Here is a 25,015-nt window from a genome sequence, read left to right on the forward strand (position 1 = left end):
ACACAATCAGGAAGGCATGGGAGGGCACGAGAACTTGGAGGGCAGACAATCCTCCTCCAAAACCCTAACCCTAAAGCTCACTAGGGCATTTTTTGTTGTTTAAGTTGTGAATTTCTAAGAAAGGAAAAAAGAGGGGAAGGACAATTCTCACGAGATCTACTCTAGATTTTTGTGTCTAGAACTTGTATTTCGAGAAATTTGAACCACTCAATTTCAATTATCGTCCTTTATTGGACGGAATTACTTTCTCTCTTAAAAGGTTCATATTTCTCGTTATGTGGACACAGATCTAAAAGGGATCCAAACTCCTCTTACTGTGCCAGCTGCATATTCATTCTCTTTATCTGACTTTATTATTTGATATTTTAATTTTTTTTACCTTTTTCTGTTGTCCCAAGTAAAACAGTAAAACGACATGGTCCAAGTTATGCGTCTTCTGCAATTTACATTTGAGTTTTTAACTTGCTCTTTCTGTGGTGTGCTTTTATGTTTATTGGCCAATCAGTCTGTGCCCTACTCGACACAAATTTTCGACCAGAAAAATACCGGCGGCCTTGGATGGAGGGGGGGGAAAACTAACAAGAACAAGACAATGCACGAATGGGATCAGTTTTTTTGAATTTTTTAGTTGACGGACTCTTCATAGTCCATAGTCGAGAAATTTTTTATTATGACCAAAACATAAATGATACACTACTCGTGTTTTGATATAAGTGGTGAAAAATTATATTTTTTAAGTTATTAATTATTTTAACGCACATAGTGTATATCCCGTGTTCCGATCACATTGAAAAATCTCTTTCATGGTTGATTATTGTTTGAATCTTTTCTATATGAACTGGGGATGAGTACCGTCCGGTTCAGTTTGATTGGCTCTTAAAAACGAAAGTTGAGTCAAATAATATAACCGGTTTGAATTGTTCAATTTAGTAAGTGAACAAAAGAAATAAGGTATCGTTTGGTACGTGAGGCGAGACGGAAAGGAGTGGGACATGACGTTCTGTCCCATGTTTGGTGCCTTTAAAACGGGTGGAACACGCTATTCCACGGGATGAGTTTTGAGTGAATTTTCGTTCCACTTCACCCCCTGGAACGGCTCGTTCCACATCCGTGGAACACAAAATTATAACTTCTTCGTCTCCTTTTTCTTTCTTTTTGTTTCCATCCAAGGGCATCTTTGCTCCCTCTCCGTTCCGTCCCGTCCTATCTGCATACCAAACAATACCTAAAGAGACGGAGAAACGGACTGGTCTAGACGAAAACTGACATATAGTTGTGATTAGTGTGTTTACATGCAAATGTCAATTATGTCATTATCGAAGAACATGTTACTTGCAAAGTCATCAACGTTCATCCCAATTATGAGACTTTAGAGGATATGGGTCCTCATTTTTCAATCCAAATGTCCATATTATAATAACGTCTAAGTTCTAGATCATTCCTTTTCCGCAGTGAATCCGAGGGAGAAAAAGTGTTGCTAAATTTATACCATTTACTATTTTGTATATGATTATGGGTCGAACCAAAATAAAGTACCTTTTTTTCATGAATCCATTGGACATAAATCCAATTTTTCAATTTTTTTTATTCTTTAGATTTTTTTTTTACCGTTCTCGGTGCTACCAAGATGCCGCTACAAGACCAATAGCTCAATAGTTTTCAAATAATCATGTGCGGTAGCTCAAGATTATAAAACTATATGATATAATATACGTGAATGATATGGTTAACATTTTAGCCCTTCAGGTCCATTAAAACATGCATAAATAGACATACATATTTATAATGTAAGCGGATTAATAACATGACCATTCATTGTGACGGTCAACTGAAAAATTCCTTTAGCAAATTAAAGAAGGGCTAGTTTGAAAGTGCATTTAAAATTACTGAAAAGACTTTTGGTAAAAATGTTTTTGGAATCAATCTTTAGAGAGTGAATCCTGAAAAAGCTTGAAGTGCCTCCCCCAAGAAGCACATAACTGGCGCTTTTGCAAAAAGCACTTCAAGTACTTTTGGAGCCCAAAAACATATTCTTTAAAAATGCTTTCAATCATTTTAAAAGAACATTTACGATTATGCTTCCCAAAGGCCAAGATTCACTTGATTCATTCTCTCACGGGCAATTTGGGCTTCATTTTTCTCCAAAGAAGCCCAAATCATGCAAAAACCAAAAACCCTACATCTCCCAATTGAACTGCCCACTCAACTCTGAACTGAGAAAGTGTGGAGCTCTGGTTTCTGAAGGAAAGAGATGGCAGCTAAGGGAAGTACTAGCGTAAGCAGAAAGCAATTGATTCTATCAGCTCTCTGCAAACACTTCTCTCTCGATCCTGTAAGAAACTTCATCACTCTCAAATTTTTCATCTTTTATTTTTCCTTCCACTTCGATTGCTCAAATTTTGAGCTCGGTATCTGCAGAAATCGTTGCCGGAAAACATCGCTGGCGATGAAGTCACGAGCTTGTACTCAACGGTACTGAAATCAGCCAAACACGGCACCTCAGCGCAAGTGAACGATGGGGTAAGGTTCTACAGTTTTATTGCCTCAAAACTTAGTTGAATTGGATTCCTGTTAACTTTTATGTAACTAAATTTTTGTGATCTTGGGGTTGTAGGTGGTGAATTGGGTGAGATATGCAGAGGGTTTTCCTACAGATTCCCAGGCATGCTCTGCAGCTCTCGAAGGGTTGAATGAAACCTTGGCTGACGTTTCAGTGCTTTTGGGCAATGGGTTCACACCCTCTGAAGCTGATGCTGTTGTGTTTTCTGCGGTGCATTCTTCTGTGGTATGGATTCTTCTGCATGCATGATTTCGGCCGTGTTTCGCATTTCTCAATACTTTGCAATTTGTATTTCTCTTGATATTTTCGCTTTGGAAATGCAATATTTTCATGTTAGTTTTTCTTGAATTGTTTTTGAATTCGGACATGAACATTTTGATGCAATGTTGTAGAAATGGCGCTTGAAATTGTGGTCATTTGTCGAGTGGTTTATCTGCAGATTGGTCTTTCAAATACAGATAGGCAAAAGTTGCCGCATTTGTTGAGATGGGTGGATTACATCCAGGTACGCCTCCATGTTCTGAGTAGTGCTGTTATCTTTGATTCAGATGTTTAGTAAAGGTTCAATCTTGGAATGAAGTACCATGTGGTTACAAACTTGTATCATTGGATGTAGAAACATGAGCTACTTGTTATTATTGTTTCCACGTGTAGCTTTCAGAAATGTCATAGTCACTAGTGCTCACAACTTTCTTCTCCAGAACAAGGTAGATTTCGGGGACGTACTTGAGAAGATAGCGGTAGAGAAGGATAAATTTGATTTTCGAGTAAGTAAAATCTACTATTTTATTTTGAATCCCAATTTCAGTTATGCATATCTGAACCTGCTATTGCAATAGAAGGGAAATATTAAATGTTGAAACGATAGTAAAAAAAAGTTTTCTTGTGAATCACAAAGTTGACTTATGTTACTCTGTATCCTTTGATCATAATGTATGCAGAAGTTGGATGAATTGCTGGGAGCAAAAAGTGCAGGTAAGGTGGAAATTGATTCAAATGCAAAGAAGACTGTCCAAAGCACAAAAACCGCAGACAAACCAGGGGCAGACCTGAACACAAAGAAAAGTGATGCTGGGGTACATCCTATTAAATTTTCACCTGTTCTTTCACCTGGGTACAAATTAAATAATCTTATGGAGATATGACTTGTTGATTTATAAGTCAAATTAGTTATAAATTTTACGGCTGTACCTACATGCATATATTCGTATAATGCTGAATTCATTTGATAAGATAATTTGAATAGTTATCCAACTTATATAACAAGACTTCCCTTTTGTTAGGATATCTTTATGCTTTGGATTTCCGACAATGCTGAATTCATGTAATTTCTTCCTAGAAAAAAGCATAGAATTGTAGAATGATTGACAGTACCAAACAGTGTGGTAGAGTAGGCTCATGCACTAACTTCCAAGTTTAAATCACCATAAGCTGTTCCTCATCTGAATGCCAAGTAGCTAGTTGTATAATTATGGCTATCCACCGCCTCAGTTCTTTAACCTATTTTACGAACAGTTCCCATACTGCTTTGTTAGATATCTGCACAAAACTACTTGAGCTGTATTTTATAGACATCTCTCTACTGTTTCTTTTGCTCTATTTCCAATATAACTAGGAATAACCATATTGCGCTTAAACAATTAGTTGACCAACATTATATCTGGTCAACCTCCTTAGTGAATCGATGGTTGGGTTTGTGCGGTAAACTACTACAGTCCGAACAAAGCTGCTACTTTTAGATTTCCTTCCTATACTGTTCTTTTCTGATGACTTTTTTTTATTGGAATTGTTAGGTAAAGGCTGCAGGGGAAGAGAAAGTTACGTCGGATACGAAAGCAGATAAAAAAGCTACTAATGAGAAGACAAAATCACCAGAAACAGAGGCAGTTGAGAAAGACAAAGAAGTTAGTGTCAGTTTATTGAATATACAGGTTGGCCTTGTGCGCAAAGCTTGGAAGCATCCATCTGCTGATAGGTGTGTGGGCAACATTTTTCTCTTTCTTTTCCTCTAGGTGCCCATTGATTCATTAGAAAACCGATTGAACTGCTGGCTGTATTGCCTTGAAGTTTGAACTCTGAATGCTATTGTATATTTGGAGGATCTGAAATCATTCATAACCTTGTTTTCATACTTGATACAGTTTACTGGTCGAGGAGATAGATGTTGGAGAAGCTAAATTACGGCAAGTGGTCAGCGGCTTGGCAAAATATATCAGTCCAGAGGAGTTAACAGTATGATTACTCCTTAATATTTGGAACTAGATAGGTTTTTCACATAATCTTTTGCATGTCTATTTTTGTTATTTTCATAGTTGTTACACAGATGAACATTCGCACTTAAACTCTGATGTATCTGTTTGGTGCATGCAACTATGCAGAACCGTCATGTTGTGCTGATTACGAATGTGAAACCTGGGAAATTACGGGATGTGATGTCACAAGGACTGGTATGTGTTTCTTGTCATTTAAATCATTATTCTCACTGATGAGTTAGTTGTATGAGTTGAAAAGAGGTCTTGTCGACTCCTTCACTGCTTAGCTAGTAATCAAATTTTTGTTTTTGTTTTCATCTCTTGGGCTCAAAATACTTAATTTTCCACCCATTCCTTAGGAAATATTAATAAAGGAAAACTAACGAAAAGTTCAAAAAAACTTCCCTTTTAATGAAAAGTCCTTTTTAAAGGTATAGTGAATAGTACGAGGGAAATGTATAAATGTGGTTTTTCGTTAAAAGTGAACAGTACCGGGAGTGTTTTGTTAAAACTTAAAACTCCCTATTAATAATCCCACTGTTCTCTAGTATAAGCTTCCAAATTTGTTCTATATGATCAAAGCTTATGGAGAGTCCTTTTTTTAGTGAAAGCTAAGTTTTTCTAAAATTAACTTCTATTAAACAAACATTCAAGGTATGAGTTTTATTTGTGTGCATGTGGGCAGGTGCTATGTGCTTCTAGTGAAGATCACACCCTAGTAGAGCCTTTGCTTCCTCCACAAGGAGCCAAACCGGGGGAACGTGTATCATTTTCTGGGTGAGTTACCTGAAACTACTTGGAGCTTAAACCAGACATTTTCATTAGTAAACTTATCTTGACATCCACTTCTTCCTATCCAGGGTTGATGGAAAGCCAGAAGATGTGCTGAACCCAAAAAAGAAACAGCTGGACAAGATCACACCGGTATGTTCTGTTTTTTTCTCAGTTTGTGGATCTTCTTAGTGCATTCGGGAAAAACCATACATGTGCTGCCTAATTTATTCACTGTTCATAACTTAAATGCAAACTTGTACTTCACTAGTTACTGCTTGGCTAACCATTAAAAAGTTCACTTGAAAATTGTGAGGCACTGGCCCTACTGGGGGGAGTAGGATTCTCTCCCCTCTTTTTTTCCCGCCCCTTCCCTCCCCTCCTATTTGAACGGTCACGGTTAAGCCACGTCAACATCTTATATTAATTTTTTATAGAAAGAGAAAGACAAAATAGAGAATATGAGAGGAGGGGATGGAAGGGGATGGACCCTACTAGGGGTGGTTGGGGTTGTCCCAATCCTTATAGGAATCAATTGGTTGATGGGCCTCTATCGATTGTGAATCTGTTCTTGTGTTTCTTTATGTATTGGCAATTATGATATAGTTTTACGGAGGCATTGACAGTTATTACAGTTGTGGCGATTTGGCCAGAACAGTCACTCTCTCATCAATTATCCGTTAACTGTCTATACGGCATTGCATTTATGGTGCCCCAAGTTCGAAGTTAGGCGCATGAATCTTATGGGTGTTTCATCCTTGCAGAATCTTTTCACTGACGATAAGGGCGTGGCTACCTTCAAGGGTATCCCGTTTATGACCTCGGCCGGGCCTTGTACATCATCCATCCCCAAGGGAACTATCAAATGATCGTATATTGCCCTTACAACCAATGTAACTCTCACTTTTCAAGGAAGATCTCGCTCACCATGTAGTTCAACTTATTTGATGTGAAGATATATTATGGAATTACAGTTTCATATTTCGTTTTTGGTAAAGAAAATTGTTTAGTGTCCCTTTGGCCCTCGGTTGGAGATAGAGACAAATATAATCCTGCACTGTTCATTAAAATATTAATATCTTATAGGGCCAGAGAGTTCAAACGAGTCGTCTGGCTAGCCCTCGGTTGAAGATGGCCTAAGAATCCTCACATTCTAGCTGGTCATTGTATATTGTGCAGTCAATTTTTGTTAGTTATTATTTATGTTTAATTTTAAATAATAAAATTTAAATGATTTCTAATCGTACAATGTACGATGAATAGTTAAAATATGAGGATTCTTAGGATTCTCACAATTTGGATCTGGATGGGATACAAATCTTGAAGATTAACTGCTAATGTGCCATTTTAAAATTAGTTAGAGATATAATGAGATAAACTTAAATGCACTTGTTTTCAGTTTGCAAGCACATATGCATGTGTAAGGGACCGTTTTATGAAACAGAAGTGGAAAATAGTGTAGGCAAGTGTTACCCTCATTAGGATAAGAGGAATGAGATTATCTCTGGATTTCGAAGTTTAGAGTTGATGGACTGAGTAATTTGGACCGCTCATTTCAAATTTTACAATTCTCATTAGTCTATTATACTAACTTACCTAATGAAAATTAAGGATCGGGATCTCTCTCCCTCTTCCCTCTTTGATCGGTCTGCAGTACATGAGCTTAGGACCACAATATGCGGAGAGGATTTGAATTAAGATACGAGGGTGCTAATGACGCTGAGGTAGTTAATAGTCACGCTTTTCCATAAAGCCAGCCAGCATAACAAAGTTGACCGAACAGTAAAGGATAAGTCAACCTCAATACCCCAGCAAGTTGTCCGAGAAAGATACAGATATACCAGACTTGTCTGTAATCTAACCTTGAAATTGAACTGTATGCTTTCTTCACCAAGAAAAAAATGGTCCTGTATGCCTTGTAAATAGTAATTTTCAGGTTCAAACTCTTTATCCTCGTCCACCAACTAATAATTTTGAAAACAAGTCTACGTTGATGGTTAAAAAAGCAACGATGAATTCATTTTACGTAATATTTACGTTGTTCATTGATCTTACAGTTCAAACAAGAACACTTAACTAACGATTCGGATAATAGTTATTTGAGTTGGAAATGAGCAAAACATGATCGTAACATACTGAAGTCTCACTATTTGGTCCGTGCAAATTATCTGTTGTTGTTCGAGTATTTAGTAGAAAAAACAAAGAAAGTGACTCAGAGAAGAAGACATGACAAAGATTCTGTGGATTTATGTTTGTTCTTTGTATTGTTTAGCATTACGTATGTACTATGTATGTATTGGATTTGGATGTATGGTTTCTGCGCCAAGGGATTGTAATTAGATCTTTTCCCACTGTCAGAAAACAGATGGGATTCGGATCTTTTAGACGTATGGAGATGGTGTTGTGGTAACTCCACTCCTCCCCACTTTGACCATATTTTTTAAACCACCAGTGTCGGTGTGTTTCAATCCAATCCATGATATTCTAATTGTGAAAGTAGATTTAAATTTGGATGCAAAGACGGATGACGCCGGATTATATTGACTTACGTTTGTTTAATTCTTTTTTAGCATAGTTAATAACTTAACATTAACACATATTTGATCGAACAATCTTCTATCACTAATTCAAGCTATTAAACTCTTTTTAAAGCCACATGAAAACCACTAATCGAAGTTTTCATAGAGCACTGGTTGATGTTTTTTCCTAAATAAAATTTAGCATTTAAAATAGATAACATGAAAATTATCTTAAAAAATGAAAATCACGATTTAGAAATACAAAAGATGGAACTCACTTTTTATAAATATATAGTTGAGTACTATAGAAAATGAGTGGATGACACATAAAATGAGTAGATAACATTGAAAATAAAAGATATACTAATTGTAAAATATAGTAGTTAAAATACTGAATATTACGTAATATTGAAATCATATCCGTAAATTCTTAATTTTAAAATTGTTGAAGGGAGGATGTTGGGGTTTTGAATTTATGTCACAAGGTTGAAAAAAAAAAGTAATAATGGGGTCATGGTTATTATTGTATCAGCAGCTGCTACAAAATGAATCAAATGACGTAATTCAGCAGCAGTATCCATGCAGATTTCTGAAACCTACAAATTTTCTCTGCACACGGAGAGAGAAGATAATAAATATCCCAAGTCACAGATATATCGTGATCTTCTTTGGGTTTCTACCCTTGATTCGATTCAGTTTTCTCTCTTGGATTTACTAGCAGCATATCTGCATATGCATTTACTTGGCAGCAGATCTCTATTGTCTATATATAAATACAAAAATCCGGCCTTCCAGAATCCACATTACATGTTGTTCATACATTTCCCATGAGTTTGTTTTGTTTTATGTTTTACTGTATGAATTGAATCCCCATATGCTAAATTGTTACTGTCAGACTCAGACAAGTCGTTTCGCGTATGGTCTTGTGAAATTAAATCGTGTCTTTTACTGCATCTACGTTTATTACAAGTCTCTTTCTCTCTCTTTTTCTTTCTTTCTTTCTTTTTCTTTCTGCACTTGCGTCTTTGCTTTCATTTGGCTATTATTATTCTAAGTTGGTGGGTGAGAGAGGGAGAGGGTTATTATTTCTAGGGTTTTAAGAAATATGGAATCTTCTTCTTCCTCCTCAAAGGGTTTCATGGCAAATGTGGAGCAACCCCATGTTTTAGCCGTCGATGACAGTCTCGTCGACCGAAAACTGATTGAAAAGCTGCTCACAAATTTGTCTTGCAAAGGTAAGAATCTCTCTGCTCGAATCCTCCACAACCCTCTTCTTTTTTTCTTTTTCTTATTTTGTTCTATATTTTCATGCTAATTTACTTGAAAATAAATGGTAGGGATTTTTACACTCTCATTTTTGCTGAAACGCTATATTGTACTTTTTAATGGTTTAGTGCTTAATATAAAGATTAAGAAGACTTTATCATGGTGAATTAAATTAATAGAAATCTGTTTAATGGAAAACAGTCTATTTTTGCTTGGTAAAATAATACAGTAAAAAAATGATAATTATTACTTCTATTTGGTGCAGTGACAACTGCAGAAAATGGGGCAAGTGCATTGGAGTTTTTGGGCTTGGGAGATCAACACAATAGCCTGGAGAGTAATGTAAGTAACTAATTAGTAATTACCATTAATCCATCGTATTAATTCAACATTTAAGCTTTATACTGAGAAGGGAGAAGGGTCTTGTTCTTACTTGCAGGTCTCAAACTCAAAGGTAAATCTGGTAATAACTGACTATTGTATGCCAGGAATGACAGGCTATGAACTGCTCAAGAAAATCAAGGTTGTGCAGATTTTTTGATAATTTTTTTAGCATTTAATATGGTTAAATATATAATTATGCTTTTTAATTTTCTTACCCTTCTGCAAGCAGGAATCATCAATCATGAAGGAAGTTCCAGTGGTGATTATGTCATCTGAAAACGTACCGACTCGGATTAACAAGTAAATATGAAGTGATTATTATGTGTTATAATTTCCTTTGTTTTTTTATTTTTTGTTTATGGTTTTAATTTCTGATTAAAAACAGGTGCTTGGAGGAAGGAGCTCAAATGTTCATGCTAAAGCCACTCAAACAGTCAGACATGAAGAAATTGAGATATCATTTGATGAACTGCAGCAGCTAGAAAAACAATTATCTTTTCCTTTTCTCTGAAGGAAATTGGAAATAGCCTAAGAACTAGTTTACTAAGTTTTTGTATGCAACGTAGCATGGTATGCACTGGAGATTTTGACTATTAGATTTGTTTTAGTTTTCCTCGTCATGACATAGGAATTTCCTTCAATGCTAATTTTTAATTTTTGGGTTTTGTTTTGCTCATAACTTCTTAGACAAAATTGTAGTAATGGTTCCTTAACTTTAACTCAATTGGAGCAATGATCTATCAATTAAAAATTCATTAACATTGGTCTCTTAATTCATCAAAATGTGCAGTTATGATTTTTTTTGTCAACTATGTTAAGACTTCCATCAAAATGAGTTACTTGTTATGCACATGAAGCTAAATCAATGGGCAAATATGAAAAATCAAATAATAAAAATTGTATTAATGGTCTTTCAACTTTAATTGAACTAGAGAATTGGTTTCTCAATTTTAATTGAACTTGAGAATTGGTTCCTCAACTTTAAGAAAAAATGAAGGGATATTATTATTCTATTGCTTTTCCTTTGATGCTTTTCGTGTTGCTTTAACTTTAGAAAAGAATTTATGCACATTATATATCACTATCACACACCTCGTCTTCGTTTCAACCATTAATTTGAACGAATCAAAGGAAATTTTCAAAGGAAATTCAACGGTTAAAATTAAGACGAGTGTGCAGAAGTAGTAATCACTTGCCAAGTCATGCAAGTTCCTTTTTTATTTGATAGGAATGTCATGCAAGTTCCTAAATGACTATATACACAAATTGTATATAATAATTAAAAGGAAAAGAAAAATGGACGGTTAGATTAATCTAAGTTCAATGAACTATATCATTCTTGGATAATTTGCTTCTTCAATTTGAAGAGAAAAAGCTAAAGAACCATTAGATGTACAATCAAAATCAATCATGTGCAAATCAAAACTCCTAACTGCAACAACATCTAAATTGATGGAATTTGGATTTTTTTATACTTTTGACATATGCTAAATCCCAAACTTTCTATTTATCAAAATGCGTTCTTCTCCCCAAGGACCCCAACCCTTCATCTTCTGCAGGATAACAGGGAAAACATCGCGATTCACTTCCTCATCGGAGAAAGGGCCTCGAAAGTAAACCTCAGATACGCGCAATAACCCGTGTATGCTTTTGTCCAACCCTTGATCTTTTCCTTGACATGTATATTTATTTACACAAGGATCCGGGACGTACTAAATAAAAAAAGATGCAGCAAAACCTCAAACATTTCCACCAGTCACACAATTGAGGTCATGAAAACTCATGGAAATGTCTGTGGTGGTGATGGTGGTGGTGGCGGTGGCGGCACTCATCCAATCCAAAACACTGCATGACAGGAAAACATGTCACGAACACGCATCTCCCTATCCCTCTAAATATCGAGGACACTGCAATACAACGGCACGTCCTCTTTGGATTTCGTGGGCTCTTCTTTCTTCCGTTGTTAGAGTGATCATGTCCATCACAACGAGCACCGCGACGTTGACGCTTTCCCATCACCAACTAGCAGTCACCTATAAAAAAAGATCCACAATTCATGCATGTATATCCAAAAACTGACGACCCAATTGCTTAAAAACAGAAAACCAAATCAAAGTTCATAGCTTTTTTCAAATTTTGTTTTCGCATACCTTGAGAAACTCTTGGTGTCGGTGATGGGGAGCTTCAATTCTCTCTTGGTTTGACAAGAGAGGAGAGAGGGAGATAGAGAGAGAGGAAGATAGAGAGAGGAAAAAGATTTAATCACAACATGTTTAGCACTGCAATTAGATTTAGAAGGTCTTGAAATGGAAGCTGCTCAAAGTTAAAGGATGGATTTAATTAATTAATTAATATTTTTAATTATGGAGGGATGTGATTAATTAGAAGCCAAAAGAATATGCTGTTTTGATATTTGTACAAGAAGGTGCCGACTTCTTCTTGCGCGTTGCATGCGTGGTTGGCATTCCTCAATCTTTTGCTATTAATTTTAGCAAATTGGTGATTTTCCATTAAAATTGGAATACTATTACAGCAAACACTTTCTGGGGGAAGAAATCAACTGGAGAAGGGTAAATGCTCTGTCGAGTCAAACATCCTTATTGGACTAAAGTGTTTAGAAGTCTAAATTAAGAAACTACATTTGTATTCTATGGCGACAGACTGTTATGGTTTTCAGACGTTAGGTGTCATTAGGTGCAAAAGGAAACTCAGGAAAGATAAAGTTAGAAATTAATTAATTTTTTTAATTTTTTATTATTGTTAAGGGGAGGTGGAAGAGTTCAAAACTTCTACAATATTTAGGGGGGGGGAGAGAGTTTCTAACCCGGGACGCATAGGTGGAAATCCAACACCCTGTCCACCCTATCCATTATGCAGAGAGATTGTTAAGGTCTTACCACATTAGGTGCAAAACGTATCCATTATGCAGAGAGATTGTTAAGGTCTTACCACATTAGGTGCAAAACGAAACTCAGGGGGTTAAGCTAGAGATAAAATATTTTTTTAATTTTTATTATTATTATTAAGAGGAACGAGAAAGATTTGAAACTAGTACAATAATTTAAGAGATGAGGGAGTTTTGAACCCGGGACGCATGGGTGGAAACTCAACATCCTGTCCACTATGGAGAGAAAATGTTTAGATCTTACCACATTAGGTCTCATTAGGTGCAAAAGGAAACTCAGGAAAGATTAAGTTAGAGATTAAACAATTTTTTGAATTTTTACCATTATTAAGGGGAGGGAGAAGGATTTGAAACTATTACAATAATTTAAGGGAGGGGAACAGATGCGTGGAAACCACACTCTATCCACTAGGATACTAGACCATATACAAGTTAGAGGCTAAACATGATAAAGGAAGTTGTGTATGAGAAATAAATTCACTTTGAGGTTTATAATTAAGGTTAATTGTAATATTGGTCCCTAAATTAATAACCGAGATTCATTTAAGTTGTTAATGCTCAAAATTTGCAAGTTAAGAAATTAAGATAATAAGCTCTTAAAAGGTTCTAAGAATGGAATGAAATGATTTGGACTCAGAGATATAAGTGGTTCACTCCTCGAAACTATGCTATGTCTATTGTGTAACTTGGATTTTTATTGATATCAAGACTAAAATAGCGCTCGGCAAATACGAACATACTCTCTCCCTTTTAGTTGTTCAACCCCCGTTTAGGAGGCCTCACTCCTTTATTTAGGCCTTCAATGAACCCCTTCAGTCTCAAGCCACCCCACTTGACATTTAATGTGCCACCTACGTAGCCTAGGTTGTTGGCAACATTTCTCTCACATAGTTTTTGATATTCAGTGGTGAAGTGACAGACGCTCAGGTTGGATAGAGTGTCCTGTTAGAATAGTACGAATCAAGCACATGCTTGGCCTCGATTATCCAATCTCATCGACCTGAGCGTCATTTTGACCGCCTTTATGTCTTATCCTAAGCTTCTCTGCCACTGAAAGGTGGTCGTCGAGTGGCATGAGTTATGAATTCGTGTCTTAAAGTTGTTAGTCTACCCACGCGCTTGCTGTGATTGTATTCCTTCTTGCGTTCCCTAGTCGGCTAAGTTTAGGGACGGTCGACCATTGCGCTTGAGCTTGTTCTCATTTTCACGTTCACTCCAAAGATTGTTACTAATAAATAACACACCACACCCCTCCCTAACCACCACAAACCCCACTCCTCCGCTCCCACCCTCAATCCGCACCCACCTGTCTCCTCAGTTCACCTCATATCTCCGCCACACCTCAAAACGACCTAAAACCCCATTTTGCCCTTTGAAAAGACGGAACATTCCAAAAATACAGTTTATCCGCGAATAATAATATAATAAAAAGAAAAAGAGGACTGCGGATATCTTTCACTCTCTCCGCGTAACAATGGCGGCGCTGTTAGAGCCACCACCGCCGTTTCTGAACCAGCTCCTTCCTCCCAACTCAACCTCCACACGTCCCCTTCCGTACAATCTCAGACTCGGAAGACCAACAAACTCTCCTAACCACCCCACACTCCTCGCCGCCACAACTCCTTGTTGCTCTGCCGCCACTTCCGAACAACCCATACCCCAATTACCCGACCCGGTTCCGGAGACTGCTTTGGTGCGGACCAGGGACCGGCGCCGGGCGGTCCGGTTGGCCTGGGAGAAGCTAGTCCGGTGGTCCAGGACCTGGCGCTCCAAGACCAAGACCGATGTTCTTGAACGCACTAACAAGGTGTGCCTGCCCTTTTCCCCCAGTTTTTGCATTTTGCTTCCCAGAATTGCAAAAGCTTCTATTTTTCACTATATATTGAAAGTGCTTCTGGGTTAGAAGCACTTCTTACAGGAAGCCTTTCAAATGCCTTTTTAGGAAGCACCTGACTTTTTATTAGGAATTTCGCGAAAGTGCTTTCTAGGGAAGCATTTCATAAACGCACACTTAGTATTGGAACTGTGAATTTTTAGGTGGTGGTGCTTGGAGGTGGGTCTTTCGCTACGGCAATGGCCTCCCATGTTGCAAATAGAAAATCCCAGATGGAAGTTAGCATACTGGTTCGTGATGCTCAAGTTTGCCAATCGATTAACAGGAACCAGTGTAATCGGTAAGACATTTACATCCGCCATTAACTTTTATGCATATGTCTTATGGAGCTATAATTTCTTCTGAAATGTAATTGGTTTTTGCTTCTTTTTCACATAGTAAGTACTTTCCAGAACACAAGCTGCCAGAAAATGTAATTGCAACAACTGATGCCAAAGCTGCTTTGCTGGGTGCCGATTATTGCTTTCATGCAGTCCCTGTGCAGGTTTTTCAGCCACCATTCTTATTCTAGTATTGTATTAACTAACTTAGGGCATGTTTAGAGGTTAAAAGCACTTTTTGGCAACCAGAAGCGCTTCTAATTATGTTTGGCAGAAAAACCTAAAATGGCTTATAGGTCGTACAAGTGCACTTCCAAGTGTGTAGCCCCAAATGGGCCCTTCAAGCTTTTTCCAATCGATATCTGTATCCGTATGAATCCTAGTGCACAATAGGTTAGATTAAGCTCTTACCTATCAGAAAATGGAAGATTGGTATGAGGCAGGTACCTGAGTCATTGTCTGAAATGATATCGCAGTTCAGCTCATCGTTTCTTGAAGGGATTGCAGAACATGTTTATCCAGGCTTGCCGTTCATATCAGTCAGCAAGGGTTTAGAGCTCAATACGCTGAGGACCATGTCTCAGATCATTCCTCAAGCATTGAAGAATCCCCGGCAACCTTTCATCGCACTATCAGGGCCTTCTTTTGCGCTGGAGCTGATGAATAAATTACCAACAGGTATGTGGAAAAATGAAACAACATTGTTGAATCAATGTTCTGCTAAATCATGTTTTAAAGGTACTAATCATGTTTTGCTCCTTTTTTGCTTTTGAAGCAATGGTTGTAGCGTCGAAGGACAAAAAATTGGCAAATGCAGCTCAGCAGCTTCTGGCTTGTGACTATTTGAGAATCAGCACTTCAAGGTTGTGGATTTATAGCTATATCAAGGACAATTAAGTTCTGTCTATGTATATAATTTGGTCTTGAAATGCCCTTGTTAACTTGGATATCCACACGTTTCAAATTTCACCGAGCATGAATTGTCATCGTATTCAAATACTCATAGATTTAAGTGGACGGACCCAGCTCATAACCTCTGATAAATTCCAGCGATGTCGTAGGGGTAGAAGTTGCAGGTGCTCTCAAGAATGTGCTCGCAATAGCTGCAGGGATTGTGGACGGGATGAATCTTGGTAATAATTGCAAGACAGCTCTTGTTGCACAGGGATGCTCTGAGATACGGTGGCTGGCAATGAAGGTAAACTTACTTTGATAATAGGTGTTTTTTGTGTAATCCCAGGTGGTTGTACAAATGAAACATTTGTTTGCTTTTAGCTGCTGTTGTCTGACTGCTTTTCCCTCCAATTTATCTCCTGAAGATGGGGGCGAAGCCGGCAACAATCACCGGTCTATCAGGAATTGGGGACATCATGCTTACATGTTTTGTGAACCTTTCCAGAAACAGAACAGTTGGGGTTCGTCTTGGATCGGGGGAGCAACTTGACGATATACTGAGTTCTATGAATCAGGTGCTTAAGCTTAATAATGTTGGGAACAACTCAGAATTTGAAATTATCGCTCATTGATATGGTAATGCTGTGTTGGTTTACAAGGTGGCAGAGGGTGTGTCAACAGCAGGAGCTGTGATTGCACTAGCGCAGAAGTATAAGGTGAAGATGCCGGTTTTGACAGCGGTAGCTCGGATTATTGACAACGAACTGACCCCGAAGAAAGCTGTTCTTGAGCTGATGAGCCTCCCTCAGGTGCTTGTCTACTCCCTCCCTTCCCCCATTGCATAAGATAACAAGAAAATAACTTGTGGGTTTTGGTGGTTGATTAGGGTTTTAAATTTCCAATTGTAGGTTGAAGAGGTCTGAATTTCTGCAGAGGTTTTACATTCAACAGGATTCATCTCATCATATAATCAGATTAATCCTCCGAAATTCCAATGGGAGATCGATTTTGTGAAACCATTGATTATACCTGATCCAAATTTTTTTTTTGAAATTAAGGAATTTAAAAGAAAGTTATTAATCTCGTCGATCATCTTCTTTCGTATCGATTTCCAGATTGGTAAGATATTACGAGTTAAATTCAGAATTTGATTTGTTGCATCTCACAAGTTTTAGCTTCCGTTGACGTTGGCTGGTTATCGCGCGCCGATCCGGTCGCTTGAGCCGGAATGATCCAGTTGGTCGTCTGTTTGAGGCGGTACCATCTGGTCAGCGGTCTGACCCGGTTCGTCTAGTCTGACCGGGACCGTCCTGTCCGACCCGGTTCGCCTGGTTCAGCGAAGCAGCAGAAACGGTTCGACCCGGCACATCTGGTTCGAACCGGTTCAGCTTGCCCGATCCCGTCCAACTAAGCAACAGGAACGGTCCGACCGGTCCAGCGATGCAACAAAAAGGGTCCGATCGGTCCAGCGATGCAACAAAAAGGGTCCGACCAGGTCCAGCCGGTCCGACTCGATCTAACCGGTCTGAGCCGAAATGCAGAAAACTCACCGGTTTCTGCAGATTGTCGCCGGAATCCTTTCCGACTCTCAGTAGCTGGCCGATTGGAACGAAAAAACTCGCTAAAGTTTCTGAAACTTGTCGAAAAATGGCCGGGAAGTTGTGGACTTTCCAAGCTTCGATCACGACGATCGGGAAGGATGTTCGAGGCGAGGCTGGGTGTTGTCGACTAGCTGGCGGTGGGTTTGGGCCATGGTGGTCGGGAAAGTTGTGCACCGTGTGTGCACAGTGAGAGCAGGAGAAAGCGTGAGGGAGGAAGGAGGAGAGAGAAAGAAAATGCGAGGAGAAGTGAGAGGGAGAGAGAGAGAGACCGAGTGCGGGAGAATAATTCTGACAAGAAGAGGTAGTAAAACTTTTAGCCAACATTTCAAGTTAAAAACTCTTTAGTTCCGGGGAATTGTTGCGATGTAGACAGTTTGAATATTTCCGCCAATCTATCTCTTTCATAACGCGACGTACCTCCCATCACATGATGAGAAATATAAATAAGGAGATACATTGCAGATCACCGAAAATTCTGCCCATTTTACATGAGAGCCTAATTTCCGTCTAATTTTTGGGTCTAATTTACTTTCTCTTACACAAACCTCACACCACCTCCTCCTCTTCAAACCTTACAGCTTTCTACTAGACATTGACAGTATGGTGAAGACATATATTCCTGCAAATGAATGCTGATATCCAGAGAGACTCAAATGGAATATAGCAAGAAAAGCCGGTCCTTATTCTCTCTTGTCTTCCTCTACATCTTCCCCAAGCCCAAATACGTGATGTTCTGCTGCACTCGACGCCTTCCTTTCCTTTCTTTCTAGCTTGGTTGCCAAGTCTCCGCCCGCCACCTTAACTCCACTTCCTGTGAGCGAGATACCCTCGTCATCAAAGTCATCCGCGGTCTCCTCCGAGTATGCATATCTGCAGAAGCTCGTATTAGGTAACAGTTAGTATCCTCACCAGGTGTATTAGAAATTTACAAAGCTGAAGCTAGCGCATTCTATACAAAGGAAAAAATTCGGCACTTAATCGTTTTGGATATGTTTGTAGAGTTGAAACTTGGGACATTATGTCACGAACTTTAATGAAAATGAAATACGATATCTAGTAGATTTTCTATTCTGGTCTGTTCCTATGCTCGCTCATCTCCGGAATGGCTCATAAACGTCACCCAGATAGCATTTTAATGCATGATTAGGAGAATTTATTAAGACATTCAATCGAATAATGTTAGCTGGTTTACAAATGCCATGAGAGCAGAAGCCAGCTGAAGAAAACACAGAAACTTGCAGCATGCATTCATAAGGAGGCAAGGATTTAGAGCGTACCCGGTTGGGTTATGAGATGGAGCCCAAAGAACACATATCACCACCAACAGCAAATAAGCAAGCAAAGTCCAGAAAGCTGGGATGACCCAGGCTCTTCGCCACAGCTCACTCAACGGATCAGTGGCATTGAAGTACAACTGAAAGACAAAGGTCAGTAGTTTAATTCTTAATCATACAAATCTTACCATTGTACACAAAAGTAAAGGAATAGAAAGGAGTATGCGAGACATACTTACGAAAAATTCAGACAGGCGGCAAATTGAGCAATTTTGTGGCTAGTTAAAAAAGCTATAAAATTGTCTAGCCAAATGCAGTCACTAAGAAATCAAATACTTGTGACCTTTTCTTACAAAAAGATTGAAGCGAAATCACTATTAAATTGACAGCCTGGTAGAAGAAGAAAGAAATAACGGACCAAGGAAAAGAAACAAAACAAAACCAACCTCATAGCCAATCCAAGCAACAGAGAGCAGCACTGATACTGCAAGAGAATTCGTAAACTTTCGGTACAGCTCAAGTTTGGCCATGCTTCTTCGAATCTGTGTGCACAGTAGACAAGGGGCCATATTCACTTAGTTTCCTCAAGCTACATACAGAGTGTCCCATTCAAGCGCATGCTAATGAATCATTCCATGTATGTAACAGAAACATAACGAAATACATATTCCACAGTCAACATTCTCATATACATAGATGGTACCGTGTTCCTAAGCACTAAAATATTTTTTCAGCGGCAGTCATGCAGTAAAACACAGAATGGATTCAATTGTGCACCTTGAATTGAAAAACTGTTGGTTAGATTTCTATGATGCTCAAACATCCAAGATAGGAAATATCAATGCCTGTTAGTTAACGAATGTGCAGACGAAAGTCAAGCCAATAACTATATTCATGTAGCTGATAAGGTTTCTTAATTTTATTAATTATTCAATATTTACCAAAATGTAGCACATACTGTGTTTGATGTCCATATCTCACCTGCATAACTCTTCAACCTTAATGATAAGCTGAATAACTTATTTCCTTCCCTTAGCAATTGTAAACTACTGGAGACAGTAAGCGATGTCAATGTATCGATGGAAATGAAAAATAAGGTTACCTGAAGCTTCTCCAAAGTTTTAGATAACGAGGAAAAGATCCAAAGAATAAAACAGGCATCCAAAAGAGCAACAGGCAGCACCAGAAAAAGCCTTGCTTTTCCAGAAAAGTCGTTGATATTCCCCAAATGCTCAACAAGCTCAAGTGCTTCTGATGCAACAAAATATATCACACCAAGGAGAAGTACTTTCGAGGTTATACCACCGAGAGTTGGCCGCACCACACCATAGCCCATTGAAACCACCAGAAGGAGAAGCCGGGAGACAGTTTTTTTAACGGCGCTGAAGGTTACTGCCCATATGGTAATTCCCATTGGTCTGCTTCCAGTGGAATTGAAATTTGCATATTCAAAATACCAAAGGGCCATTTCACACATTCCAAGTCCAATTACAGCACTGATGTGGTAGTGCAACTGTATTATGTCTTTCCAATACTGTAAAAAGCGGAGAAACCAGAAAAGACCGAGGACTAGGTAAGCTAAAGACATTAGGCCGAAAAATGTCATCAATGGGGACATCTTTCCAGGTAAATAACCATCAGGGTTCCTCCAAACAGTTCTTCCACTGATTAATGTGCCGACAAGTTCTGGATCACAGAACATAAAATAGAGATAGTACATTCCAGTGCTGTTTATTTCAATAGTTTGGATATCCATATTAGCCTCTTCATTCTTCCCCTCGAAGAAGGTCTGAATCCTTTTTGGCCCATCAGGGTTGTCTGGGTTTTGTTGGATGATAACCTCTCCCACCTTGCAAGAACCATCCTTGGATAGCTCTGGGGTGCAGCATATTGCATTGGAGTTCAAATAAGAACCCCCAATCCTCTCCCTGTCCCTAACCTCAAGAACAATAGCCTCGACTAAGCCAGTCCTCTGCTGCATCTCATTCTTCTTTTCAGCAGATTCCTTGGTTCTTCGAAAGATGATTGATTCGAACCTGCATTAACATATGGCAAGGACACACAAACCCCTTTGAAATGTTTTGTTTATACACAAAAACCAACAAATACTTCTGATTGAAAATGGTTAACTAAGAATTTCCCATAGAACAGCCATATGTGACATTCTCTCATTATATTCATTCTAAGTTGTTTTCAAGTTTTAATTTTCGTATAATCTCCTTCATTTCTCTCTCCTCCCTCCCACCACATCCCTCCATCCTTCTCCATCCCTCATTCTCCTATATACTTTCCCTCTATCTCTAGCACAAAAAAATGATAAACAAAATGGTTGTCAAACGGGACCTAGATTAGCGTTATAAGTGGCATCCTCTCAACTATATTCATTATTTTTTCACCAGATTTCAACTCTATCGCATCAAGAACTGGCATTTCAATAGTCAACCCTCATTTAAACAAATCAATCACTGCTTAATAAATTGCACATTTAATCCATAAACCGCAGCTTTCAACAGACACCAACACAAAGCCAATTCAATTTTCACTAAAAATTTCAACTTTTCCTAATCATTTTACCAACCAGCAAATGCGGATTAGTTGGCTATGACAATGAGTCCACCCCCTTGCACCCAAGTTTTAACCCACCTCCCCGTAAATTAGATTTAGTTTAAAATATCGTCTTCTCAAACAAAACAAAAAACCAATCGCAATCACGAAAAAACAAAGAACCCATCAATTATTCCCCCCCCCCCCCCAAAAAAAAAAAAAAAAAAACAGATCAAGAACAAAAAGGCGGAAACTTTATCAATTTACCTGATGAATGACTTGCCATTGAGGGGCCTATCCTCAGAGCTGGACTTGTCATTGCCAGAGTCGAGCTTGGAAGCGTAAAGGCCTTCACTTCCGCCATGGAAGAAGAAGGAATTGGAACGACGGATGAAGGACTCGTCTTGGTAGTCATGGATCGAAGCTCGGGCTAAAATAATCAAGTGCATCAGCATCAAGATTATAAAATATCCATTTGAATTTGGAGAAGGCAGATCTCTGTGACCCATTTTGTCTGACAACGCTGTTTATCAATCACAAGGAATGATGTAGAATCATAGGATTTTAGGATTTTTCAGCACTCTTTGGAATTTGGCCTAACCGGGTTGACAGACACCATCGACATTCCAGTTTACCCTCCAAACTTACTAATTTTATATACAAAATTAAAAGGAGGTTTTATATGCCGTGGTGGAATTTTTTTTTAATTTTTTATATATAATTATTTTTTATCATTGATTTGCATCAGTTCATCAAAATTAAATGAGAATCAATGAGTTTGTAGCTTAAATCGTGAATTTTCTCTTGCATTAGTAGAGGTTGTGTGCTTGCTCCATCTATCGTTTGTATAAAAAATAAATATAATGTTAATTACAATTTTATTTAAGAAATATTTTAATAATATGCCCTTTTGATATGAAGAGTAGCCCTACTCTCTCTCAAGAGACTGGCCAACTCTGCATAAGCTCTTGTATGATTTGGTTCCTCATCGATGTCGAAATGTCCTCACATTCTCACAGTGACAAGGCTGAGGAGCAAGGTGATATGGCCGGTGACCTATTTTCCTCGAACATCATTGTTGTCGAGTAGGAGTTTGATTAGGCCTTGAGGGAAGATTGATGTGTTCAAGAGAGTGCTTAGAAGGCATAGTTTCCCCATTAGGCTATGCCCTTCTTATGCTTTTTTTGTTATGGCGACTCGGGGTTTTGCGAAATCCATTTCTTTTGGCGAAACAAGTAACCAACTCGGTCGAACGTGGTGCCAATTCCCACAGAAAGAGAAAATGTCTGCAATCTCTCGCTCTCTCGGATTATCACGAACAATTCAGTTTTCTTCGATTAGTTTAGTTCGAAAGAAAAGGGATAACTAAGAGATATAGTGCGAATTAATGTGTTTTGAGGTGAGAAGATGGCGATGAAGGACGATGCAAGTTACAAGAGGCAATGCAGGCTATTGATAGAAAAGCCGCTCGGATTCAAGAATGGCTTCCAGATGAAGAACAAGGCATGATTAGTATATTTTTGTGGATTACTAGTAGTTTTTTTTCTTCTTACATTTCCTTTCTCTAATTGGCATGAATGATGAGATGATTTGAGCATAATATTGTAAGGTAACGAAAAATTAATATGAACTACATTTCTTGTTAATTAAGCCTGTGATTTTCTTGTGTTGTGGACATTGCATGTTTTGCAGCAAAGGGAATCACAAAGGAAAGTTCAAGCAAAATATCGGAAACAAATGAAAACATTTCTTATGCCACCAAACTAAATTGGAAGCATTAACGATCATATTGCTTTGAATGATATGTTTATTCTTCTTAGGAAGAGGTATAATATACAATCTTAATCCTAATCAAATAGAGAAGAATAATTACAGGAGATTACAAAGAGATTTCTCCCAGATTACACGGGATCCATCCTAAACTAGGAAATCCTAAATTATAGAAAACTATACAAGTCAACACTCTCCTCCACAAGTTGGTGCATATATGTTACACATACCCAACTTGTCTAGAAACTTAGAGAACTTTTCACTAGAAATTGCTTTGGTGAGAATGTTAGCTATTTGATTGGAGGCACTTCAATTATTTTACCTTCTAGCTTTTCTTTAATAAAGAACATGTCAACCTCTACATGTTTAGTTATGTTGATGCACAAAACCGGAGGTCTTGGAAGAACGTAAATCCGACCGTGAATCTGCAAGAAAGTAAAGAACACAAGATGTATCGTGGTTCACTCCAATGTTTGGGCTACGTCCACACTGATGTTGATATTGTTTCTCTGTATGGATGTATGGATTACAAATGTGAGAGGGAGTCCCCCAGAGAAAGAGAGAGAGTTTGAGAGAGCCTCTGTTTAGGGGATATGAGGCCTCCGGATTGTGAGGGTGAGGAGTCCCTTTTATAGACTAAGTGATCCTCACTTATTACATATTTACCCCTTCATTTATTACATAATTACATTTGAGTCCCTCGAGTATTTATACGAGATCTAAATACGGAGGCCCTAAGTATAGTACAAACAAGTTATATCATGTTGCACCGGATTATGAGCAATATCGCGAGCAACCTTATTATCACAAAACAACTTTATCGGTTGACTATGTTTGACACCCAAATCTTGTAGTAGAATTTAAGCCATAAAATCTCACAAATACCAAGGGCCATACTTTTGTATTCCACTTCTGCATTCGACCTTGCTACTACTCCCTACTTCTTGCTTCGCCAAGTAACCAGATTTCCACCAACAAAGGTGAAGTAACCTGATGTTGAGCGCCTATCATCACTCGAATCGGCCAGTCAGCATCCGTATAACCTTCAATACTAAAATGACCACTTTTCTTAAATAAAATCCCTTTCCCAGGACTTCCTTTCAAATAACTCAATATTCTCATAACTGCATTCACTAACGACACTCAACGCATAAGCAAGGTCTGGTCTAATATCTGCCAAATACATTAATCTTCCCATTAACCGTTAATACCTCCCTTTATCTATTGGTACTTGGTTTAGATCAATGCTCAGCTTCATTCCTTATACCAACAGAGTAGTCACGGGTTTGCATGCTAACATGCCAGTTTTATTTAACAAGTCAAGAATATACTTTCTCTGTGATAGGAAGATTCCTGACTTGCTCCTTGATACCTCAATCTTGAGAAAATATTTCAGAAACCCAAGATCTTTCACTCGAATTATGTACTTAAATATTTCTGTAAGGCTGCACGCTCATCTGGATCATTACCGGTAACTACCATGTCATCCACATATATAATGAGTGTTGTAAGCTTTCCATTCTGACGTTTCAAGAACATATGTGTGATCACAGTTACTTTGCTTATATCCAAATGCTCTCATAGACTTGGTAAATCTACCAAACCACACTTTTGGGGACTGCTTTAACCCATACAATGATTTTCAAAGCCTGCACACCTTTTGTCTATGCATATCTGGAACATTACTCCCTGGTGGGAGTTCTATGTAATTCTCATCTGTTAAATCCCGCAAGAAGGCATTCTTCACATCGAACTGTTGTAATGGCCAATTAAGATTTGTAGCCAAGGACAACAAAACACGGATTGTATTCATCTTGGCCACATGGGCAAATGTATCTGTATAGTTAATTCCATATTTTTGAGTGTATCATTTCGCTACTAGTCTTGCCTTGAAGCGATCCATCGTCCCATCAGCTTTGTACTTCACTGTATAGACCCATTTGCATCCCACATGTTTCTTGCCAACTGGCAAGTCTGTGATCCCAGGTAGCATTCTTTTTCAAAGATTTCAATTCTTCAATCATTGCTGCTTGCTAACGTGGATCAGCTAAAGCCTCATGC

The 25,015-nt window shown here is 38.3% G+C and overlaps 4 protein-coding genes and 1 long non-coding RNA gene across 5 annotated transcripts; 3 read left to right on the top strand and 2 right to left on the bottom strand.

The window, feature by feature from the left end:
• The first annotated feature begins 2,164 nt into the window (after nucleotides 1-2,164).
• On the top strand, nucleotides 2,165-6,597 carry LOC126630542 (methionine--tRNA ligase, cytoplasmic). Its single transcript, XM_050300660.1, has 12 exons — nucleotides 2,165-2,332; nucleotides 2,419-2,520; nucleotides 2,615-2,785; nucleotides 3,000-3,065; nucleotides 3,262-3,327; nucleotides 3,502-3,636; nucleotides 4,354-4,535; nucleotides 4,702-4,792; nucleotides 4,939-5,007; nucleotides 5,498-5,589; nucleotides 5,673-5,736; nucleotides 6,348-6,597. The coding sequence occupies exons 1-12, from the start codon at nucleotides 2,252-2,254 to the stop codon at nucleotides 6,450-6,452; spliced, it is 1,224 nt and encodes a 407-aa protein (XP_050156617.1). The 5' UTR covers nucleotides 2,165-2,251; the 3' UTR covers nucleotides 6,453-6,597.
• A 2,115-nt stretch (nucleotides 6,598-8,712) lies between these two features.
• Nucleotides 8,713-10,417, top strand: LOC126628131 (two-component response regulator ARR17-like). The gene is made up of 5 exons (XM_050297718.1): nucleotides 8,713-9,337; nucleotides 9,634-9,710; nucleotides 9,808-9,891; nucleotides 9,982-10,052; nucleotides 10,138-10,417. Exons 1-5 carry the CDS (start codon nucleotides 9,208-9,210, stop codon nucleotides 10,232-10,234), a joined length of 459 nt encoding a protein of 152 aa, XP_050153675.1. The 5' UTR covers nucleotides 8,713-9,207; the 3' UTR covers nucleotides 10,235-10,417.
• Nucleotides 10,418-11,061: 644 nt separating this feature from the next.
• Nucleotides 11,062-12,147, bottom strand: LOC126629601 (uncharacterized). Its single transcript, XR_007625806.1, has 2 exons — nucleotides 11,903-12,147; nucleotides 11,062-11,785 (listed from the first exon to the last, which is right to left on the bottom strand). It is a non-coding gene; the product is annotated as an uncharacterized LOC126629601 (long non-coding RNA).
• Nucleotides 12,148-13,982: 1,835 nt separating this feature from the next.
• LOC126629567 (glycerol-3-phosphate dehydrogenase [NAD(+)] 2, chloroplastic) lies at nucleotides 13,983-16,848 on the top strand. Its single transcript, XM_050299648.1, has 9 exons — nucleotides 13,983-14,464; nucleotides 14,695-14,831; nucleotides 14,930-15,035; nucleotides 15,348-15,549; nucleotides 15,647-15,734; nucleotides 15,922-16,069; nucleotides 16,191-16,340; nucleotides 16,425-16,574; nucleotides 16,674-16,848. The coding sequence occupies exons 1-9, from the start codon at nucleotides 14,132-14,134 to the stop codon at nucleotides 16,686-16,688; spliced, it is 1,329 nt and encodes a 442-aa protein (XP_050155605.1). The 5' UTR covers nucleotides 13,983-14,131; the 3' UTR covers nucleotides 16,689-16,848.
• An 899-nt stretch (nucleotides 16,849-17,747) lies between these two features.
• Nucleotides 17,748-21,833, bottom strand: LOC126629566 (uncharacterized). Its single transcript, XM_050299646.1, has 5 exons — nucleotides 21,452-21,833; nucleotides 19,743-20,676; nucleotides 19,087-19,182; nucleotides 18,644-18,780; nucleotides 17,748-18,236 (listed from the first exon to the last, which is right to left on the bottom strand). Exons 1-5 carry the CDS (start codon nucleotides 21,691-21,693, stop codon nucleotides 18,047-18,049), a joined length of 1,599 nt encoding a protein of 532 aa, XP_050155603.1. The 5' UTR covers nucleotides 21,694-21,833; the 3' UTR covers nucleotides 17,748-18,046.
• Nucleotides 21,834-25,015: the final 3,182 nt, after the last annotated feature.

The sequence above is a fragment of the Malus sylvestris genome, chromosome 7 (assembly GCF_916048215.2).
Source record: "Malus sylvestris chromosome 7, drMalSylv7.2, whole genome shotgun sequence".
Taxonomy (NCBI): Eukaryota; Viridiplantae; Streptophyta; class Magnoliopsida; order Rosales; family Rosaceae; genus Malus; species Malus sylvestris.